At 42.8% G+C, this 19,944-nt stretch overlaps 3 protein-coding genes and 1 non-coding gene across 7 annotated transcripts; 3 read left to right on the top strand and 1 right to left on the bottom strand.

The window, feature by feature from the left end:
- The first annotated feature begins 3,771 nt into the window (after window positions 1–3,771).
- Window positions 3,772–4,871, top strand: LOC127340522 (uncharacterized). Its single transcript, XM_051366264.2, has 2 exons — window positions 3,772–4,000; window positions 4,159–4,871. The coding sequence occupies exons 1-2, from the start codon at window positions 3,772–3,774 to the stop codon at window positions 4,869–4,871; spliced, it is 942 nt and encodes a 313-aa protein (XP_051222224.1).
- A 478-nt stretch (window positions 4,872–5,349) lies between these two features.
- Window positions 5,350–11,132, top strand: LOC127346091 (BTB/POZ domain-containing protein FBL11). 2 transcript variants are annotated; one of them, XM_051372617.2, is made up of 18 exons: window positions 5,350–5,620; window positions 5,708–5,825; window positions 6,040–6,175; window positions 6,285–6,334; window positions 6,518–6,606; window positions 6,697–6,805; window positions 6,903–6,939; window positions 7,068–7,213; window positions 7,637–8,177; window positions 8,282–8,563; window positions 8,636–8,781; window positions 9,257–9,595; window positions 9,676–9,916; window positions 9,997–10,052; window positions 10,257–10,337; window positions 10,425–10,469; window positions 10,554–10,622; window positions 10,720–10,872. In XM_051372617.2, the coding sequence occupies exons 1-18, from the start codon at window positions 5,394–5,396 to the stop codon at window positions 10,729–10,731; spliced, it is 2,724 nt and encodes a 907-aa protein (XP_051228577.1). In that variant the 5' UTR covers window positions 5,350–5,393; the 3' UTR covers window positions 10,732–10,872. The 2 variants fall into 2 exon arrangements, with proteins under 2 accessions (XP_051228577.1, XP_051228576.1); XM_051372616.2 differs by having other exon boundaries at window positions 5,351–5,620; window positions 10,713–11,132.
- A 173-nt stretch (window positions 11,133–11,305) lies between these two features.
- TRNAL-UAA (transfer RNA leucine (anticodon UAA)) lies at window positions 11,306–11,388 on the top strand. Its single transcript has one exon. It is a non-coding gene; the product is annotated as a tRNA-Leu (tRNA).
- A 982-nt stretch (window positions 11,389–12,370) lies between these two features.
- LOC127346092 (disease resistance protein RGA2-like) lies at window positions 12,371–18,475 on the bottom strand. 3 transcript variants are annotated; one of them, XM_051372618.2, is made up of 4 exons: window positions 18,168–18,475; window positions 18,007–18,021; window positions 13,240–17,103; window positions 12,371–12,821 (listed from the first exon to the last, which is right to left on the bottom strand). In XM_051372618.2, exons 3-4 carry the CDS (start codon window positions 17,087–17,089, stop codon window positions 12,769–12,771), a joined length of 3,903 nt encoding a protein of 1,300 aa, XP_051228578.1. In that variant the 5' UTR covers window positions 17,090–17,103; window positions 18,007–18,021; window positions 18,168–18,475; the 3' UTR covers window positions 12,371–12,768. The 3 variants fall into 3 exon arrangements, with proteins under 3 accessions (XP_051228578.1, XP_051228579.1, XP_071684881.1); XM_051372619.2 differs by lacking the exon at window positions 18,007–18,021; XM_071828780.1 differs by lacking the exon at window positions 18,168–18,475 and having other exon boundaries at window positions 18,007–18,023.
- Between the last annotated feature and the right edge of the window lie 1,469 nt (window positions 18,476–19,944).

The raw sequence follows: 19,944 nt of genomic DNA on the forward strand, positions 1-19,944 counted from the left end.
TTCGCAAAAAGAAAATCTAAAATCTGTGTCACTAAATGAATCCATCATATTTCTCTATTTCTGGTTGAAGTTCTCCATAAAGCTATGTTCAGCAGAGTTTGCGACATAACATTGGCAATCGAAACTTGTTTTCGTTGCACGATGTTATACAATGATGAATATTGACACGATAGAGGGGAATTATCCAGCCAAGTATTCTCCTAAAAGCGGGTGGCTTCCCCATTCCCTACTTTGAAGAAACCTTGTCCAAAAATATTATCGTTTAGTTTCATAAGAACTTTCCAAAAAGGAGTCTCAAGCTTTCGCCTGTACTTGAGACAAAAATTTGGAATGAAGATATTTGTTGTGTATTAGTTCCTGCCACACACCTTGTTCAGTCAGATCATTAAGCTTGTAAAGAATGATGAGCTAAAATCATTGTTTTGCTATGTTCCTTATGTACGTGCTCGCGAGCGCTCACGAGCTGTTCGCTAAGATCGTTAACAAAAATTGGCTAACATTTGTTTTTTTTTGCGAATGAAAATTGGCTAACATATTAAGTGGTACATACATATATCAGTGATATATGTATCCATGTAGCAACATGGTGCATGCTGACATATATTAGCCGAACATTCTATCTAAGCATCAGGATCTATTATATACTAAAAGCACAATACGGAGGTTTAAAATAGAGATACCACGTTAATCCACATCATTTAAATTATTTAGACTGTTAGATGTATAACATGTGGCTATGATCTAATCAAAATTATAGACTACGTAACACATTAGACGTGACATGACCAGTCAAGTTGCGAAACTTACAGAGACGTTCTAACAAAAAAAAAACCTCACGCGGAGGCATTGGTCCATCTCCATCCGACATACAAAGAAAGTTTTAAAAAGGCTCCCACCTAAAGTACCGTATATATTATCAATCCAGATTAGCTAGCTAGCTATCTCAAAATTGATCAGCTAGCTTCGTATGTAGATTAGCCAGCCAACTTAAAAGCATATCGGTCAATAAAAATAAAATCGTACATACGAGAAGCCAACTCAAAACTGATCGAAGATGAAATAATTTTTTTTGACAACCCACAGCTGCGCGTCATTCCATTAAGAATAAAAGGAGAAAGTATTAGTATGTAACAAGAATGCCGAACACCATAGGTGGTCGACGACGCGAGAATGCCCGAGGCACCCCACACACACCAGCAGAAAGAGCAGGACTATCCTCGCACTACCGCTGGGAAACCTCGAAGACCGGTCTGGCGTGGGCGCCGAACACTCGTCCATTCCTCTCCAACCAGAGCGAACGAATGACCAACAACACCAATGAGTTGAAGACCTTGCGGCTTCCGTGCGAAGCAGCACACTCAGCGTCAAGCCACCAATCACGAAGTGACGATGCCAGGGTTGGCATGGTGGGATGCAAACGGTGCTGAAATGCGGCAACCCAAACAACCGCGGCAAAGGGCAGTTAGCCTATGTGTTACAACATAGCACAAGTTTTATTGACACACCGGTGAGACAATGTTTATAAGAGGATCTTAAAAATTAGAAGAATTTTTATGTGCTCTCTTCGTTCACTATTATAAGACCGTGTAGACATTTTAGTCTAGACTAAGAAAGATACCATAAATTAATGTACCTACACACTGAAGCGCCTATAGATACATTCATTTTTTGAAGAAAAGCTGAAACATCTTATAATAGTGAACCGAGGAAGTAGGTACTTATCTGCATCACCAAATACATATAAAAATTGAAAAACGGTTATTTGTAAGAGTTTTATTAACCTTGCACGTTTTGAAAATGAAATTGACTTTCGAGAGTAAGACCTAAGTCGCCAGATGCACGATGATTCAACATGCACAATTCTGGAAAGACGGACTGTCCAAACACTCCATCGTTCACTATATAACACCGTATAGACATTTTATTCTAAACTAGATACATACCAAAATGAATGACCCTACACACTAAAACGCTTCTAGGTACATTAATTTAAAAAAATTGAAGCATCTTATAATAGTGAACGGATGAAGTATGTATATATCTACATCAGTGAATACATATAAAATTTGAGAAAATGTATTTGTAAAAGTTTTATTAGCCTTGATGTTTTTAAAAATACGATTGATGTGACTTCCAAGAGTAGGACCTAAGTTAGTCGGATGCACGTGATTCTAGAGGCACCATCCTGGCAAGATAGAGTGTGACAAACTATGAAGAGACAACCAATCAAAAATACAATCCATGCCTAGGATTCAGTTAAACCAACGAGTGATTAAAATCTTAGAACTATCCAATACAAGCCACGTCATGTAAATATCAAATGCATGCAATCGAGTTTGTAGAACCACTACATCAAAGATCGATGTAACATGGATAGATTTAAATAAAATAGATCAAAAAATAATGTACCAAAATAATTGACGTTCAAGAAACTTGAAGTGGTACTTCGCTATCTTTGACTACCGTGGTATAAAGATGTTAATGGAAATATTGGAAAGAAAAATGCGTGTAAGTACAAAGTATTTCTTGGAAATAATATTACTATTTTCTATCTCTCTATTTATCATTAATTTATGGAATATGATAATATATAAATGGTTAAAAAGTTCTTGTGGATACTAATAAATATTTAAAATGTCACACTTCTTGAAACTACTCATATAATGGAACAATGTAACAATTCTAACGACTTAATTTGGCCTACCTATCAACGAGTATGAATTAATCTACCTCACAAAAATCTAACATCACATAATAACTATATTTGTAATTATTGAGATAATAATGTCACTTACAAAACAAAAACACACGGAGGTTTGAACGAAAAACTAATGATTATACTCATATCTGTTACATTTGGTATATCGCTAAACAAGTGATAGTCATACAACTGTATTAATTCATTTCAAATAATGTGATAACATTGATATTGTAATTTCATCTCAACATGCTAAAGTTGATGCTCTCGCATTTGCGAGGGCCACATTGCTAGTTTGGCTAACAAAACAAGTTATGCACAATCTGTTTTGGTGTTTGAAGTTCGTAAATTAGATGAGATCGTAAGTAACAAGTTCAACGAGCAGGTCGTGAAGCTCGTCGGCTTGCTCCTTTAGCTCATTAATGATATCATGCTAAAGTTATTGTTTGGATCTATTTGTTACACAACCAGCCGAGTTAAACGAGTTGAGCAGACGAACTCGCCGAGCTTTATATCCACACCTATCTGCTGCTACTCGAATAATCCACATGCATGCATCTGGAGAGCTAATAGTTACTCTTGTGAGCGATTAATTAGTGAAACCAATGTATCAACTTTATGTACAAGTACTAGGTCAACTCCCTCCCTTCTTGCCGACCGGCCGGCCGGAGTCAGATCAGTCAGAGGCTCAGAGCTTTACCAGGTGGTACCTAATTGACGACAATGCGTACAACTGAATTCACGCAAAGGTAAGTATGGTTTCCAGCAAATTATAATACTAATTGATTAACATATACAGTCAACGCGTGTGCATGTTCATTTTGCAGTTGAGAAAACCGACGACGTATTTTCTGCATGGCACCTTTGTCGTCCCCTACGCCACTTCGTCCCCACACAAGCAACCTGCTTCGCTTCCGGCTCCGGCCATTGATCCGATCCCCAAAGCTCGGACCCCATGATCGAGTCTCCCATAAGAATCCCTCTCCGCGTCTCACACGAACCTGCCCACGCCGATCAGCAACACAAGTTCACTTTGCCAGCTAACTACCTCGTTCTCGTCCTCGGCAGTGGCCATGGCGTCAGCGGCAAAACGGCAGCTCGTGTGCTGGTGCTTGGTTGCGGCCGTGGCGGTGGCGGCGGCGCAGCAGGGCAGGTTCACGAGGGTGAACTTCCCCAAGTTCGAGAAGCGGAGGTACCAGGCCACCTGCACCGAGAACAAGGGCCCGTCCTGCTATGTCGGCTGCCCGAAGCAGTGCCCCGACAAGTGCCTCGCCATGTGCAAATACTGCCTCACCTTCTGCAGTACGTGTACCATCTTCTCATCTTCAGTTTTTCTCCTGCCATTCGTCGGTGCATGGTAGATCTCCATTCATAGACGTTTATGCGCGCGCACACACACATCTGACATACTATCTCGATCGGTTGGTTTAATTGTGTCTGATTCATATACATGTATGTAGTGTGCGACCTGTTCCCGGGCACGTCGTGCGGGGACCCGCGCTTCACGGGTGGCGACGGCAACACCTTCTACTTCCACGGTGAGAGGGACCAGGACTTCTGCATCGTCTCCGACGCCGACCTCCACATCAACGCGCACTTCATCGGCAACCGCAACTCGGACACGAAGCGCGACTTCACGTGGGTGCAGGCCCTCGGCATCACATTCGGCAACGGCCACCGCCTCTACGTCGGTGCCCAAAAGGCTGTCGAGTGGGACGAGGAGGAGGACCATGTCCAGATCACTCTCGACGACGAGCCCATAGAGGTGGAGGCCGCCAACAATGCGCGGTGGGTCTCTAACACCGTGCGGGGACTCTCCGTCGCCCGCATTGACACGGTCAACACCATCATCGTGGAACTCGACGGCGTGTTCAGCATCTCGGCCAATGCGGTGCCCATCACCGACGAGGACTCCCGGATCCATAGCTATGGCAAGACTAGGAAGGATAGTCTCATGCACCTCGACCTTGGGTTCAAGTTCCACGTCCTCACCAAAAGTGTCGACGGTGTGCTCGGCCAGACATACCGTTCTGACTATGTCAGCAAAGTCAACGTCACGGCCAAGATGCCTATCATGGGTGGCGCGCCCAAGTTCCTCTCGACCGGTCTCTTCTCCACCGACTGCGCAGTTACTCAGTTTCGTCCGGCCACCATGGAGACATTCACCTCATAAACGTCATGGGAGTTTATTTTGATCAATACAAGAAATAAATGAACATGAGTCTAGAGGGAGAGAAATCGTCGGTCACATTTGTAGGGTATGCGTGAATTTCATGCAATTAACTTTGAAATAAGTGTTTTTTTTTCAAAAAAAAAAACTTTGAAATAAGTGTCGATTGATACATGGTTGAGTCAATTGTATTCTTATTTTGAGCAAGAAAGCAATTGCATACTAGTATGTTTCAAGGAGTAGGAAGTGAAGAGATCCCGTCCAAATAAGTGAATGGAAAAATTTTGATTTCAGAAAACCAATAATTTGTTGCAAGAATATTCCTGTAAACGTTTAAGAGGCTACTAACAAAATATTCCTGCATTTGGAACTTTGTTCCATCAATTGTTTATCTTTCCATTTTGATCGTAGTTGGGCTTGGGCCTGAATGTGGTAGTACGAGAAACTCCGGCCGGGACACAAAACGTTGACTTGTCATCACGACTGAACTTCCGTCCGTACCCGAACCAACCACGACGGGCAGGCATGTCCTCTGCCGGCGACGGAGGAGACGGCGTCGCCGCCGACGAGGTGGTCCTGGAGATCACCGACTCGTCATCCCACTCCACCACTTCCACGCCGCCACCTCCTCCCATCCCCGTCTCCGCCCTCGACGGCCCCCTCCCGTCCCCGACCGTCGCGGTTCGGGCCGACCGGAGCAGGCTCATCGAGAGCTCCTCCTACTTCCGCGCCCTCCTCGGAGGCAGCTTCAGGTCAGCACCCTCGCCCTCTGAACCTCTTGCGCTAACGATTCGTCCCATTTCGCGAGCACGTGAGCTGGATTCCTCCGGTGGCTGCAGTGAATCGGGCAGCGGATATGTGCAGATCAGCTGCAACCTGGACGCCGCCGTGCAAGTCCTCCGCTATCTGTTCGAGCCTCCCGCGATCACGCATGAGAATTTCCTCCCGCTGCTGGAGGTATGCTCTCTCGACTTACCTGTACTGAATTATCCATGCTTTGGGATCTTTCTATACTGCGTAGTGTATCAGTTTAACCGGCGGCTGAGCTGAAAGCTTGAGCTAGGTGATCGTTAGATGATGCATTTTTCTTAATTTTGGCTTCCTTTAGAGGTTTGGTGTATGGTCTGTGATGCCCAGCAGCTAATGCTTGATGATGTTTTTATCACATCAGGGTGCTTTGTTTCTCGCTGTTGAGAACCTTCTATTGGACTGTGAAAGATGGTTCAGGGCTACGGGATCTCACAGTTCCTCCATGTTGGTCCCACTGGATTTCATAATCGAGGTCTGGTACTTTGGTCAAACGCACGGTGAGTTTTTCTTCTTAATTAATGGTCTTCCCACATATTTTATAATCTTACAAAACATATTCAATACTTGAATGCGGAGTATGGTTTTTGACTTTTGATGTGGCTGCAGGGGTTACTTTTGTTCAAGACGTGTGCCCAGGATATCTAGCTCAGAATTTTGTAGGTACAATATAACTACATTTCAATGTTGTGTGTCTTTCTGTTTGCAATTTAAATTATGCTGTTGTATTGATGTGAGGCCAGCTTTGTTGGGCTCACTTGATGTGGATATGGAATTCTTTATGCAGAAAGGGTCATTTTGTTTTTTGATAGTTATCTCTCTGGCATGCAAATCCTATGCAGGTACAGGTTATTTCCAGTAGATCGTTTGCTCGAATACCTTATGATCTTCTGTGCTCTACTATTGAATGCCCTCACTTGACTGTGGATAGGTTTGTTTTTATCTATTTCCGGCGTTTTCCTATGACCAAATTGCTGTGATTTCCCCTCTGCGCAGAGAATGATTTCCTGACCGTTTGCAGTGAAAAGCAATTATGTGAAGCAATTTTATTTTGGCTTTCCGCAAGGATTCGACCCTATGAACAATTGGTCCCCAACTCAGCAGATAGCCAACTCTTTCTTCTTAGCAAGGTACACTTTTGTGCAACCTATTTAGATGCATATTACCTGCTCAGATGTTTTGTCATGTTCATTTACATATATCATTCTGTTTTAACTTCTTCTGCAGGTTAGGGTATGCCTTCTACCTTTGGGGTGTGCGGCAGGTATACCTTCTTGGTTTGGAGCACTTTTGTTATGAACTTGTCATTTTTTTTTTTACATTTCTCTATGGTATACATCTCCCATACTTCTCTTCCATTTATAATGTCCTGACTCTTCAATCCTACTTTAGGGATAAAAAGAAACTGGGTTGAATTTGGGAACAGTGCGGTATGTATGATTCTTAATCTTCTCAAGGACAGTTTGCAAGCCCTGCTGGGTACGGATGCTGACGACAGCTTGAATAGTTATCGTATTCGAATAACAGAATATTCCAAGGTTTTCCTCAAAGCCACTTCTGTAGCAGTATTACTCCTATGTTAATTTTGAATCTTCCTGAATTCATGGACCTTCAAATTGCTTGTTTCGACCTTGCTTCCTTGCAAAATTGTTACACTAACTTGACTGCAACCTCTTCACAAACTTACATATTTGAATGACTCAGTTGTTTTTAATTTTATCTGATCAACTGCTGGAGAAGAGAACAAGTTATATTATGATATCGTTCGATTCGTAGTATTCATCATAGGGCACTTTCAAAAAGCTTTTAGGTTGAATAAATCTGCTTACAAAATTCATATGCTCCCATATTTTTTTGTTTTGAAAGTTGGAATCATCTTATCCTTCATTGCAATTTACTTTGGTGCTGCATTCCCCGGAGATGACCATACACTACTTTTGAAAAAAGGACTTTGTTTGCAGAAAATTGTACTTTCAGGATGTCCCCAGTTAACTACCGAATTCTTGTACATATCAGTGCTCCCCACTGATCTGGATGCTATATTTAAGAGAAGGTTAGCAAGTTCGTATAGCCAGGGTCACTCTGGAAGTTTTTCACTTTATGTTGAACTGGTGAAGAAGGCTAAAACCGTCTCATTTCCAAATGTACACATGGTGGATCTCTCGAAATGTCCAAATGTACATTTTGGTGCAGCAATTGACTGGCTGACGTTGGCATTTCCAGAACTGAGAACATTCCGAGCTTCCCATTGTTTGCTCTTTCAGTTTGAAGATTTGCAATACCTGTTACTGACATGTCCATGGATTAAAGAAGTTGATTTGAGTATTGATTTGAGCATTATACTACCCAAGTACTTGATTATATCTTCTAGATTTGAAGCACGGAGTGAAATGAATCGAAATATGTCTAGCTACTACAAGCAAAGTCCATACAGGACACCAATATACCCAGTTTTCTCAAAAGTATCAAAACTGACACTGGAAGGCCGAAATGATATTACTGGTAGGGGAAATGTTTTGTGCTCACTATCTGTTGCTGTGAAGTATGCCTATTTTATTTGCAACCTTGCAATTGAGTTTCTTATTATTGTGTATCTTTATGTACAGACAATAACTTAGCGCAGATATCCATGCTGGACAAATCGCTATGTTATATAAACATTAAACATTGCACCCTGTTAACAGACGATGGCATATCTAAACTACTGCTTAATTGTACCAAGATCCACTCAATGGTTCTTTCTTATACTTCTTTCGGAAATCAGTCGATTCAAACGCTATGCTCGTTGGATTACTTGGATCCCTCTGACAGCTTTCCTTACCATAAGGATGAAGGTCCTTATGCTATGGCATCTAGGTTGCAAGAATTGCATCTGGAAGGATGTAAAGGTAAAGGTCGTCCTTTTGTTCATTACCATGGGTCTTTCACAACTGAGCTAATTTGAATTCTTCTGTTTGTAGGTATTTGTTGTGCTGGTATGTCCCAGCTAGTGAGTAATTTGAGTATTGTGAAGTCCTTATGCTTAAGGCAGACATCACTTACAGATGGCGCTCTCTGCAACTTTGTTGGCTCTTCTCTTGAGTATCTTGACATTTCAGAGACTGTGGTATGATTATCTGTTTAAATTATATACTCCGTATTAAGTTCAATCTGCTTGCCACCTTATATTTGTTAGGCTCTTCTCCTGATTTTTTTTAAAGAATATTATTATCCTTATAATGTAACCTTTAGTTGTGAACTTACAGTGAACCAAACACTATATTTAGTTGATTGAACAAATATAGAGCTTTAGAAGTACAGATCAACCGTATTACAGATTTTCAGATATTGATTTTATCAACACATACCAAACTCTGGAACATTTATTTCTTTCTAGCAACCCATCTTACTGATCGCATAGTTGAATAGAACATGTTTTGGTAAACGTTTATATTTGAATGAGAGGATAATCACATTTGTTGCTTTGATGGCTTGGCAAACTTTGAAGATGAAATGCTAGTTCCATTTTTATTCACAACAGAACCATCGGCCTGCTCATTTTGATACCTAGTGTTTATCCTTTTCCGCCATGAAAATTACAGGTTTCCATGGTCTCATTGGCACCAATTATAAGGAGAAGTTCTAATTTGTGCTGCTTGAAAACTACTGGATGTCGCAACCTGCTGTCTGAACATGGTGAGGTACAGTCCGTGAATGGTAACAAGTATGGCAGTTTTCTTCAGGAGATTACCAGTACTTGCTGTTTGGAGGATGTCGAATTGGGCTGGGCATTTTGTCCTGTTCGAATAGATGACCTTATTCCTTCTTTTAGTAAAGTAAGAAAGATGACAGTTGGTCTTGGCACAACAATACCAGACAATATACTGCATGCCCTTCCTGATATTTGCCCATTTCTCGAGTCATTGGTTCTTAGGTTTCAGGTGGGTCACTACTCTGCACTGTTGAATTAGTGAGCTACCTGTGCCTTTCATTGTATAATAATTATATGAACTGAATCCAGGTAATCTCTGACAATGTTGTAAGGAATCTACTGGAATCCTCGATGAATCTTCAGGTGCTCTGCCTGCAGTATTGTCTTGGCAGTTTTACTTCATTTGGCTTTCAAACAAAGGCACCAACATTAAGAATTTTATGTCTCCAGTGGGTTACTCCATGGATGACAAACGATGACTTGACAATTCTTGCACATAATTGTAATTTAGTTGAGCTTTGTCTCTCTGGTTGCAAACTCCTCGACTCCAGTAAGTTTACTCTCAGGTTCAGTTATTTGGATCCATTTGTAATTTTGTTGACTTGAGTTTTTTTTAATCTTAATTGATAGGCTCTCAAGAGATAATCTCGTCTGGGTGGCCAAACTTGACATGCTTACACCTTGAGGTACACACAAACTCACCGTGAATATTACATGGCACTTGTAGGTAAAATTACATGGGAATTTTATATGTATAACTTTTTTTATCAAATCCAAACTGCGGATGTCAATGCTAATATCTTCAATTCTCCATAACAACCAGGATTTGCCCTTAGTGGTAGGGTAAAGAGCTCTGTTGCTCATTGGACTTTCTTTTTTCTGGTATGCAGGAATGCGGTCAGATAACAGTTGACGGGGTTTCTTCTATTTTGAATTGTAAAGCTTTGGAAGACATCTTACTTAGGCACACGGTCAGTTCAGACTCGTATATGCTGCCACTCAACTCAAAGTAGTTCAATCTGAGTTAAAGATATTTTCCTGAATCTTGAGTACTGCAGGGCAGAGGTATTGGAAGAACCATCATAACAGATGCTATCAGAGAGGTACCATGTACTTCCTCTAATCTATAATTCAGCCTTTGTACCATTAGTAGATGTAACTACAGCCCTATTTGCTCCCAATTACAGTTGCCCCTGCTAAGGCAACTGGCACTAGATCTCTGCGATGCTTCTGAGGGAGGCTACAACACCCCAAACGTGAGCATCACATAGATTTCCCAAAGCACTTACGCGACTTGATACGAACTAAAGAGAATTTTGCTAACATGGTTTCCGTTGTTTCCAAAGAATCCAGAGGGGAAGATGATGAGGAGCGTGAGGATGAGCAGATGCAAGTCAGCGAGATCGTGTTTCGATCCTCGCGTGGAGGTGTCGTCCTCCTCGAAGCCGGTGCACAAGGAGACCATCGTGCTGGAGTGGACCAGCAAGCAGCTCAGAACCACCGTAGTGGAAGAAAGATTGTAATGATTCTAGAGAAAGCTCTAATGTTTTGAAGCAACAGTTGTTTTCGTGCGCGTATTTTACCAGAAATTCCCCAGATATAGGGGTTCTGTATATTTTGTGGAGTGTATGATGATAAGAACAAGGATCCAGGAAAATATATAAGAGAAAACCGGCAAAAGAAAAACTGAAGTTTTTGGGATATGAAATGTACGGTCTTTCAACATGACTGACATGGCTTTACAGACTTATAGTGGCCGTGCATAAGGAAGCATCTTGACCTTGAAAATTGTCCGGTTTATCTGAAATATCGTACAAAGCAAGCATTTCTGAAAAATAGGAACATGTCCGCAGGAGAAAGGTATGGTAAAAATGGTAAAGCGGGTTGTGAAAATGGTAAAGCATTTAAGAAGTCTTAATAAAGAAAAAAGTCAAAAGCAGCTGGTTTGCCCGAGTGGTTAAGGGGGAAGACTTAAGATCTTCTGCACTCAAGTGCGCGTGGGTTCGAACCCCACAGCCAGCAATATAAATATTTTGTTTTGTTCTTTTTTTTCTCTGTACACTGTTTGTCTGCTTCTCTTATTTTTGCTCCTTCCTTCTCCTCTAGAGTCATCGATTTTATTTCTGTGTAAAAATAATTCTCATTGAGATTTGAACAAAACCCTCTTGCCAAATATTTGTTTTGTTCTTTTTTTATGTACACTGTTAGTCTGTTTCTCTTATTTTTGCTCCTTCCTTCTCCTCTAAAATCATCGATTTTATTTCCGTGTAAAAGTAATTCTCAATGAGATTTGAACCATCATCCTTGCCAAATAGTTTCTCTCCAAAAAACCTACTTTTTTGGTAACGACAACATTAGGTAGCATGTTCTGATGTTCAAGAGCAAAGAGTTCATAACTAATGAATCTGGAGAAGGGCAGCAGCGACGACTAGGATAGGACGGCGGCTCAGTTGCTATCGTCATCGCCTTGGCCGCCTCATCCCTCGGTTTCTCCTGTATCTGCGCTACAGCTGCTCTCACCGTCCAGTCGAGGCAGCAGCTGAGCTGATGATGAGCTCCATCGTTGGCCCTATGTCCATGTCTACAGTCAGGGCCTTCTGCCGGCGCCAGTGACCCCTCCATCCGGCCATCAACAACTTGTATACAGTCAAAGCATCGTGCGCTAGAGTTCTGCTAAGCTGCAGGAGCTGAACGATGGCCGACGCTGAAGGCCTTCCGTAGAGTGATGGCACAAGGGTTCACCGAGCGACACAGAGCCTGGATAAGCTGATTGGCTCGCCCTCGCTGTCCAGACCCCTTCCGGGCCTTCTGCCGTAGCGTGCGCTTCAGATTTCCTGTAGCAGCACACTGCAGCAGGATCTGAACGACAACATAGACAGAAGGTGTCTCTCCTGTCCATATTCTGAAAACATGTATTTTATCCCCTTCAGAAACTCGTCACAAAATTAGCTGCACACGCCATGCATGAAAGCAGCTGCAAACAAGCTTAGCTGGAGGTAAATCCTGGATTACAAAGTTTCAAGATACAGCTACATTATTACATAGATAATATCCATACATAGCACACAAACAGGAAGTGTTTTGGTTCTATACATACTGAATGAGATAAAACACTAAAACTTGCCAAGTAGTTTGGAACAAGAAATGAAATGTTACACGATTCTTGGCATGACTGTAGGTGAATGAAAGCAGAAGGACAAGAAGCAGTAGTATTACTCTAGATAGATAGGTTGTACATACGGATGGCAGAAACAGTTCCGCCAAGGAGCCGCCCGGCCTCACAATCAACGCCAGAAGAAAGCTTGGAATATATAGTGATCCATGGCCCAGTCAGATCTCCTGCTTGCGGCTTGGTAGCTTCCCATGACCCATGGTGATGGTGTTGTGCATATTGACAGCTCGCTAAGCTCTGCGGATGGCGTTCCTCCATGACTGGGGATTGAATAGACTGGGATCTGTTCACAAATGATGTCACAGAAAATTGGTAAGTACTGTATCAATGAACCGTCAGATTTACACTTAAAAGGAACAACGAATTTACATAAAAGGGATATATTTACAACAGATTTTGGGTTGTACTGCTAGACTACTAGTCATGCTGTTACCACTATCTATGGCGTGTGCCATTTACGTAGCTACTTGGTCAAATATGCTTGCTAGTGCAGTGATGAACCAGAAGCATACTACATGTGTCCGTAACACATGTCTGCTGTTACACAGAAAAATATTGATAAACATATTCATTTAGTTGTGTATCTAGCTAGCTGGCTAATGCAGTCGATCCAGCTGAAGTAGTAGTATATCTGGAAGTATGTCTTAATTTTTTACTGAAATGTGACAAATTAAAAGAGATGGAAAATGGCACGTGAATACCTTGAAAACGGGCATCTAGATCTTTGTCCGGGATGCTGCATAGACGTTGCTGCAGGCATGTAGGGAGCCTCTTTAGACTAGGACAGTTCGTGATGATAAGGCTTTGCAGAGATGAGTATGCTTGTGGTCCATTCGGTAGGGATGACAGGGTTTTGCAATAATTGATGTAGAGGACAACCAGCGATGGGGGAAGATAGGGGACACCTGTTAAGCTGGTGGTCCTGGCACTGGCAGATGATGATGACACCTCTGAATATACAGGTGACGGCCCTTGAAGAATTGATGATGTTGACTGTCCCTGCTGTAGCCTCCTGCTGTATATGGATGTGAGCTTATTGCAATCACTAATTGTCAGTACCCTCAGGGATGCAGGGAGCTTCAAGAACTCTACCATGCTTGGACAACCCTCTATCATGAGAGATTCGAGACGTGGCAGGAGTTCACTCGAGGGATCTGGTGTTGTTGATGGCTCCGATGCAGGAGCTTGTGGTGCGTATCCAATCAGTTTTTTGCAGTAATAAATTTCTAGGCTCCTCAAGGATACCAGGCTTTGAAACTCTTTCTCTGGCCAGTGGACAAGTGCATCACAGTTAGTAAACCCCAAGCGTTGAAGCTGTACAAAATGTGCACATAGCTCAGCTGCACCCGCTGACTTAAAGCCCCTTAGCTTCATATCTTTTAGAGGCAAATCATTGTGATTCCCTTTTACCATGGCATCCACCACAAGTTTCAAACTATGATCAGCCGCTAACAAGGTTGTTTCCGTTTCTCCACTGCTCTGCAGTTTCAAGTTGGTCAGTGAAGTCATATGTCTAGCTACCAACTGGAACATCTCTTCATTATTTTTTCCCTCAGTGTGTAACACAGCCAGCTTTGGAGAAACCTTTTGTTGCCCTGATGATACTTTCATCATCCCACAGCCTGCAACATACAACTCCTGAAGTTGAGGAAACATTGCGTCTTCTCTTTGAGATCCATCAACTGGGTCCGAGCTCTCAAAGTTCTGCAAATATTTTAAGCTGAGAATCTTCAACTCAGGAAATGTTGAATGTGCCATATCATAATCTCCACAAGACTGTGCTTCCGGGAATGTTTTCAACACAAGGCAACTGGAAATTTCAAGTTTCTCAAGCCTAGGAAATATTATGTATCCACTTTGATTTCCTTCGAATGCCTCCCATCTCTCAAAGCTAGCCAAGTCATCCAAGCAGAGTTCTTTCAACTTTGGAAATGCTGACCGTGCCATTGTACCATAAGATTCTCTTAGCAGTGTTGCTTCAGGTAACGTTATCAACTTTGGACAGCTTTTAATAGACAACTTTTCAAGCAGAGGAAATATTACATCTTTCCCTTGTTCCTGGTGACTTAATTCCCACCATCTCTCCAAAGATTCCAGATGTCGTAGTCTAAACTCCTTCAGATTTGGAAAACTGAAGGATGTATTACAACTGAATAACCATTGCAGTTTGCTACAACCAGAAAGATGAATCTCAACCACGTTTCGCAACATAGACATCCATGTCGGAAAGGTGGTTCCTCCGTATGACACTATCCTTACAACCTGGAGCCCATCATGAGGTTTCAGACCCTCAAGCACTCTCGCATCATCCTCGCAACAAGCAGACCATTTTAATTTCAGTTCTCGGAGTGCCTCCTTCTTTCCGATGTTTGCCGCTTTCGCAGCTTCTTCTGTCACATTCTCTAGCTGAAGTAGCTCAAGCTGTCCACCAAGGTTTAACTGCTGCAACTCCCCAACACCACTGCACCCTGAGCCAGAAGGACCTGCTACAAAACACGTAAGTGTCTGCAAGGACAAGAGTTTTCCGAGGCCAACGGGCATGCTCCTCATCTGCGGACAACCATGAGTGTAGAGGTGACGGAGGGCAGTCATATACTTCATTTGCGTTGGAAGCCGACGAAGTTCTTCACAGCCACAGACGTTCAATGTTTGCAGGTTGTATAGAATGCTTATATCTTCAGGAAGTGATTTGATATGACTTCTTGAGAGATCAAGGTACCTTAGGTGATGCAGGTGCTTGGATTTTAATGGGAATGACCTTCTCTTTGTACAGAGTTGTAATGCCATCAAAGAGTTGTATTTCGGTAAGTGCTGCAATGGTTCTTGCATACCATTATCACACAGAAGTGTCTGGAAAGCTGGAGATCTTGTCAACAGAGAATCATTCAAAATAGTTTCTGGTTCTTCACAAGACAAAAGTAAGTGGCGAGCTGTATCTGGAAGCCACTCAATCTGACTTGGTTTCTCAGGCATGAGAGCACATTCTTTTTCCATTGTAGACAGTGCAACATCATGCATAAGATCATGGATTTTACATGTATGTTTGGAATAACTACCCATCGTGGGGTCAAAGTGGTCTATTGGAACATTGACTTGCTTCACATCCACAAAGAACGACCTTGAGGCCAGATCATTGAAAATTCGTTTGCCAATGGTTTCAGGACTAACTTCCTTTTGATCCTCAATAAACCCATGTGCCATCCATAGTTGTATCAGCTTGTCCACATCAATCTCGTAATCCTTCGGAAACACGGCACAAAAAGCAAAGCACTGCTTCATCTGAGATGACAAGTCATTGTAGCTGAGCTTGAGTATTGGTAAAATTCCAGATTCCTCCGTGCAAATGCTGCTTCTGCTTAACACAGCCTTCCATTCTTCGCTGGTCTTCGTCCGCAACACCGAGCCTAGTGATGCTGCAGCCAAAGGAGAACCACGACATCTCTTCACAATCTGATCAACCATATTAACTAGCACGGAAGGCCTTTCTTCTTCCTTCTTCAAACTGAATGCTTTTGTCTCGACAATTTCCTTTATAAAATTATCCCCCAAAGCTGCGAGATTATATGCCTCAACTGTACCCATTATTTTCGCGACTCCTTCATCACGAGTAGTTGTCAAAATCGCACTACCCTTGGCACCATGTGAAAGGCAAGACTTGAGCTTTTCCCACTTATCGGGCTCTCTGTTCCAGACGTCATCCAGCACAAGGAGGTACATGTGCCCTCTTAGTGCATCTTGAAGGATATCGAGTGGGCTCTTCTTGGAAGATGAATCAGCTATACTATTTTTGGGAAGAAGTTCAGCTATACTTTTAGCCAGGGAATCCACATCAAAGCTGTCTGAGACACAAACCCAGAGAAGCAACTCAAAATGCTTCTGAATTTCTGGTTCATTGAAAATGAGTTGCGCTAAGGTGGTCTTGCCTAGCCCCCCTACTCCAACGATGGGAACAACCGTGAGATCTGCATTGCTAGCTTGGCCAAGTAAGGTATCAATAATATTCCTTGTATCCTGGTCCCTTGATCTACTGATTATTTTCTTTGGATCAAAGATAACATGATCAGTCTGCCTCCACTGCTTGGATGCTGGCACTTGCTGCTGATATTTGAACCCAAATGCGTTCATCTCAGTCACAAGGACCTCAATGGCCTGCACAACCCTGCATAGCTTCTTTCCCATTTTTTCACGGAACGCAAAACGGTTGTGAGTGGGAAAGAGTTTTATTACATCGAAGCCGAGCTTGCTGTAGTGTCCGTTCTTCTTGGCTTCGCGACGGAGCGCCTCGTACTTGAACTCGTCGAAGATCTCATTCGCCTCGTAAGCCACACTCTTGACCTCCTCAAGCCAAGCCTTGGCACCTTCTCTGTGGGACGCCGCCTCCTCGGCATCGGTGATGACGTCCAGGATGGCCGGCAGCTTGCGCTTGAGGATCTTGTGCTGCTCCTCCATGCCCTCCATGACCTTGTACTGGTCCAGCAGGTAGCTGGACGCCTTCTCCTTCACGATCGACAGCAGTGGCCCGACCACCATGGTGGCCACCAGCTCCGCCATTGGGTTGCCCCGAACTAGCAACACACACAGAGCACAGGGAAAGACAATCTCAGAGCAGGGTGGAGAAGAGGATGGTGGTGCGAGCAAGCTAAAGGCGCATTGATTGCTTCTGAGGAAAATGGAAGCCAATGCGAGTATATGGCTGCTTCCATTGATCACCGGAATATAAATTGGTGATTGCACTTATTAATAAAATACTCCTATGGAGGAGTTAAGCTTGATCTGTACGTCTTGAACCAATCAAGTTCAATCTTGCAGTATTTTTCTAGTCAATTAGGTTGGTCTGCTCCCTTCAGCCAGCAGTAGCTCAGCACCGGGCCGGCATTGTTTTGTTTCTTGCTTGACGGATAGCAATAGGGACAGCTAACTAACCATCTGACATATAGCTAATAATACAGGGCACCTTTATTTCTTAACTAAGATGATGCCCCACAGCTTAGCACAAAATCATTGTCGTACATCGACAAACAGTTCAAGACATATATATGTGCAGCCAATGAAGCAGGTTCCGAGTGCAGCCAAAGTTGCTACTCTCAAAAGCATGAAGCATCAACCACCAAAAGATTCTAAAAATAATCGTATTTAATAGATACCGGAGACGTCTCTTTGTAAGAAAAAACAGATACCGGGAAAGTAGCACATAAGAGTTTCTCGAAATCAATTTTGCAGAGAAAAAGATTTGTCCTACTCAGAGTCAAAAAAAGAAACGAACTGTTAATTCACAAAAGAGATAAAAAAAAATACCATTTTGGAGAACATAAAGAATAACAAGTTGTGCCGGAAAAAAAACTCCCTCTAGTCGCTCCTCGATTAAATGTTGATTCATGAACTGGAGAACCATTGCATTATCTACTTGACAGTTAGTAGTAGTTCAGTGCTGCCAGGCAGAAGTAATCGGGTAGTACAATCAAATTTACCTTGGGTTGATAAGCCTGTACACGAATGCAGAGAACAAATTAGACGGTATTAGAGTAGAGAGTGTGACCCCCCAACTAATCTGAATAAATAAACCGAGTGGCGACGAATTCGGGGGTTGCTGACCGCGGAGCAGGGGAGGGAGTGAGGCCGGAAAATTTACCTGGGGCTGCTCCGGTTGAACGGCAGTCCGGCGCGCCTCGACGTCCACCGGGCCGCCCAATCTCCGGCGTGCTGCGGATAAACGCATCAGCACTGAGGATGCCGACTGGAGGAGAGTGGAAGTCGTTGAGAATGGTAGGGAGGCGGTGGCGGGGGGAAGTGGACGGGCGGACCGCGCCGGATTAGGTCCGAATGCGGCGGCGCAGGTGTGGTAATGGTGAATTCCGGCAAAGGCGTCCGCCGCCACCGTAGAGCCCGGAAGCTCGGGGTGGTTCAGTTCTGGAGCACAGGAATCTTAGAGCTGAGGAGGATTCCAGAGCCGTTGGATCTCTATCGCACAGCTAGCAACAGAACAAAAATTGTGAGACTTGGAGCTGAGGATTCTAGAAACAATATTTAGACCAGGGAAATAAAATGTACACTCGTGCTGACGTGTACAAGTAGCGTCGTTTCTTCCAGGGCATATCCTTGTAATTTTAGCGGTTGACTTGAGAGATTTCTTGAACTGTTCAAGAAAATGCCAGCAAAGACAAAAACATCAACTCTTTTTGATGTAGTAGCTACGTAAACTCTTTACCTCTCATATCATTGCTACATTTTTCATAATCTTCTTCAGGACATTTTCTTTGATAAAGGGATTATATAGACCTCTGCAACAATATAATGTCGTGAGCTAGTCTAGATATCAAGAATGTATATAGAAAAAAGTAAAAAGAAAAAAAAAGAGAAACGACATTGACGCAATTAGTGACTCGTTTTTCGATAAAGGATGCTTTATTACTTTTGGAAAGCAATTACATCCAGCCTCTGCATAACCAGGATGCACACAGCCGTTCAAAGTGTGTGGATTCAAAGTATATAAGACAAGGCGGAATACATATCGGAGCGATGAATCATATAGCGCCTAAGGTGTGGGTGGTGCTGCAATCCGTAGACTATGCTGCCACCCATGTAGGGAAAAAGTATCCCTCGTCGTAGCCTCCAACCGTGTACAGACCTCCGTAAATAGGTCTCGGTTCTCCATCCGCTGAAGAGGTAACCACAAACGGAGAATACATGTACATCTGTAGATGACCTGCAAAAAGAACAATTTTTATCGTTAAAAATCTTGTCATTTCTACTTAGCCAGAGTGCCCAGATAACTGCTAGCGCCCCTACCCTAAGAAGCAACTTAAACCTTGAATCGATACCATGAAGCCAGTTGCCAAAGACATTGGCTACACTAGTAGGGGGATACAGGGTAGATGCTACTTGGATGACTGACCAAATAGATCTCGCAAAATGGCACTAGAAAAAAAGGTGTTTAATAGTTTCATCTTGGTGACAAAAAACACACCTAGAATTTCCATGCCAATTCCGCTTGACAAGATTATCTTTGGTAAGAATAACTCCGCGACGAAGATACCATCCGAAAATTTTAATTTTTAATGGTATTTTCATCTTCCAGATTTTCTTATTATTATCAACCGGTATATCAGAATGAAGAATCACATTGTATAAAGATTTGACTGAGAAAGTGCCATCTACATGAAGATTCCATCTAAATTCATCCGGTTCAGGTGATAGGTGAATATCTCCCAGCCGTTGAATTAAAGCATTCCATGCCAATAGCCTTTGTCCAAGTAAAACCCGTCTGAACGTCACATTCGGAGGTGAGGTAGCCATTACTGTGGCAATGGTATCACCTTTGCGACGAACTATACTATACAAGGCAGGATACTGTTCACTTAAGGAAGCATTGTCTAACCAAACATCTTCCCAAAACCGTATCTGTTATC

This window comes from Lolium perenne, chromosome 3 (assembly GCF_019359855.2).
Source record: "Lolium perenne isolate Kyuss_39 chromosome 3, Kyuss_2.0, whole genome shotgun sequence".
Taxonomy (NCBI): domain Eukaryota; kingdom Viridiplantae; phylum Streptophyta; class Magnoliopsida; order Poales; family Poaceae; genus Lolium; species Lolium perenne.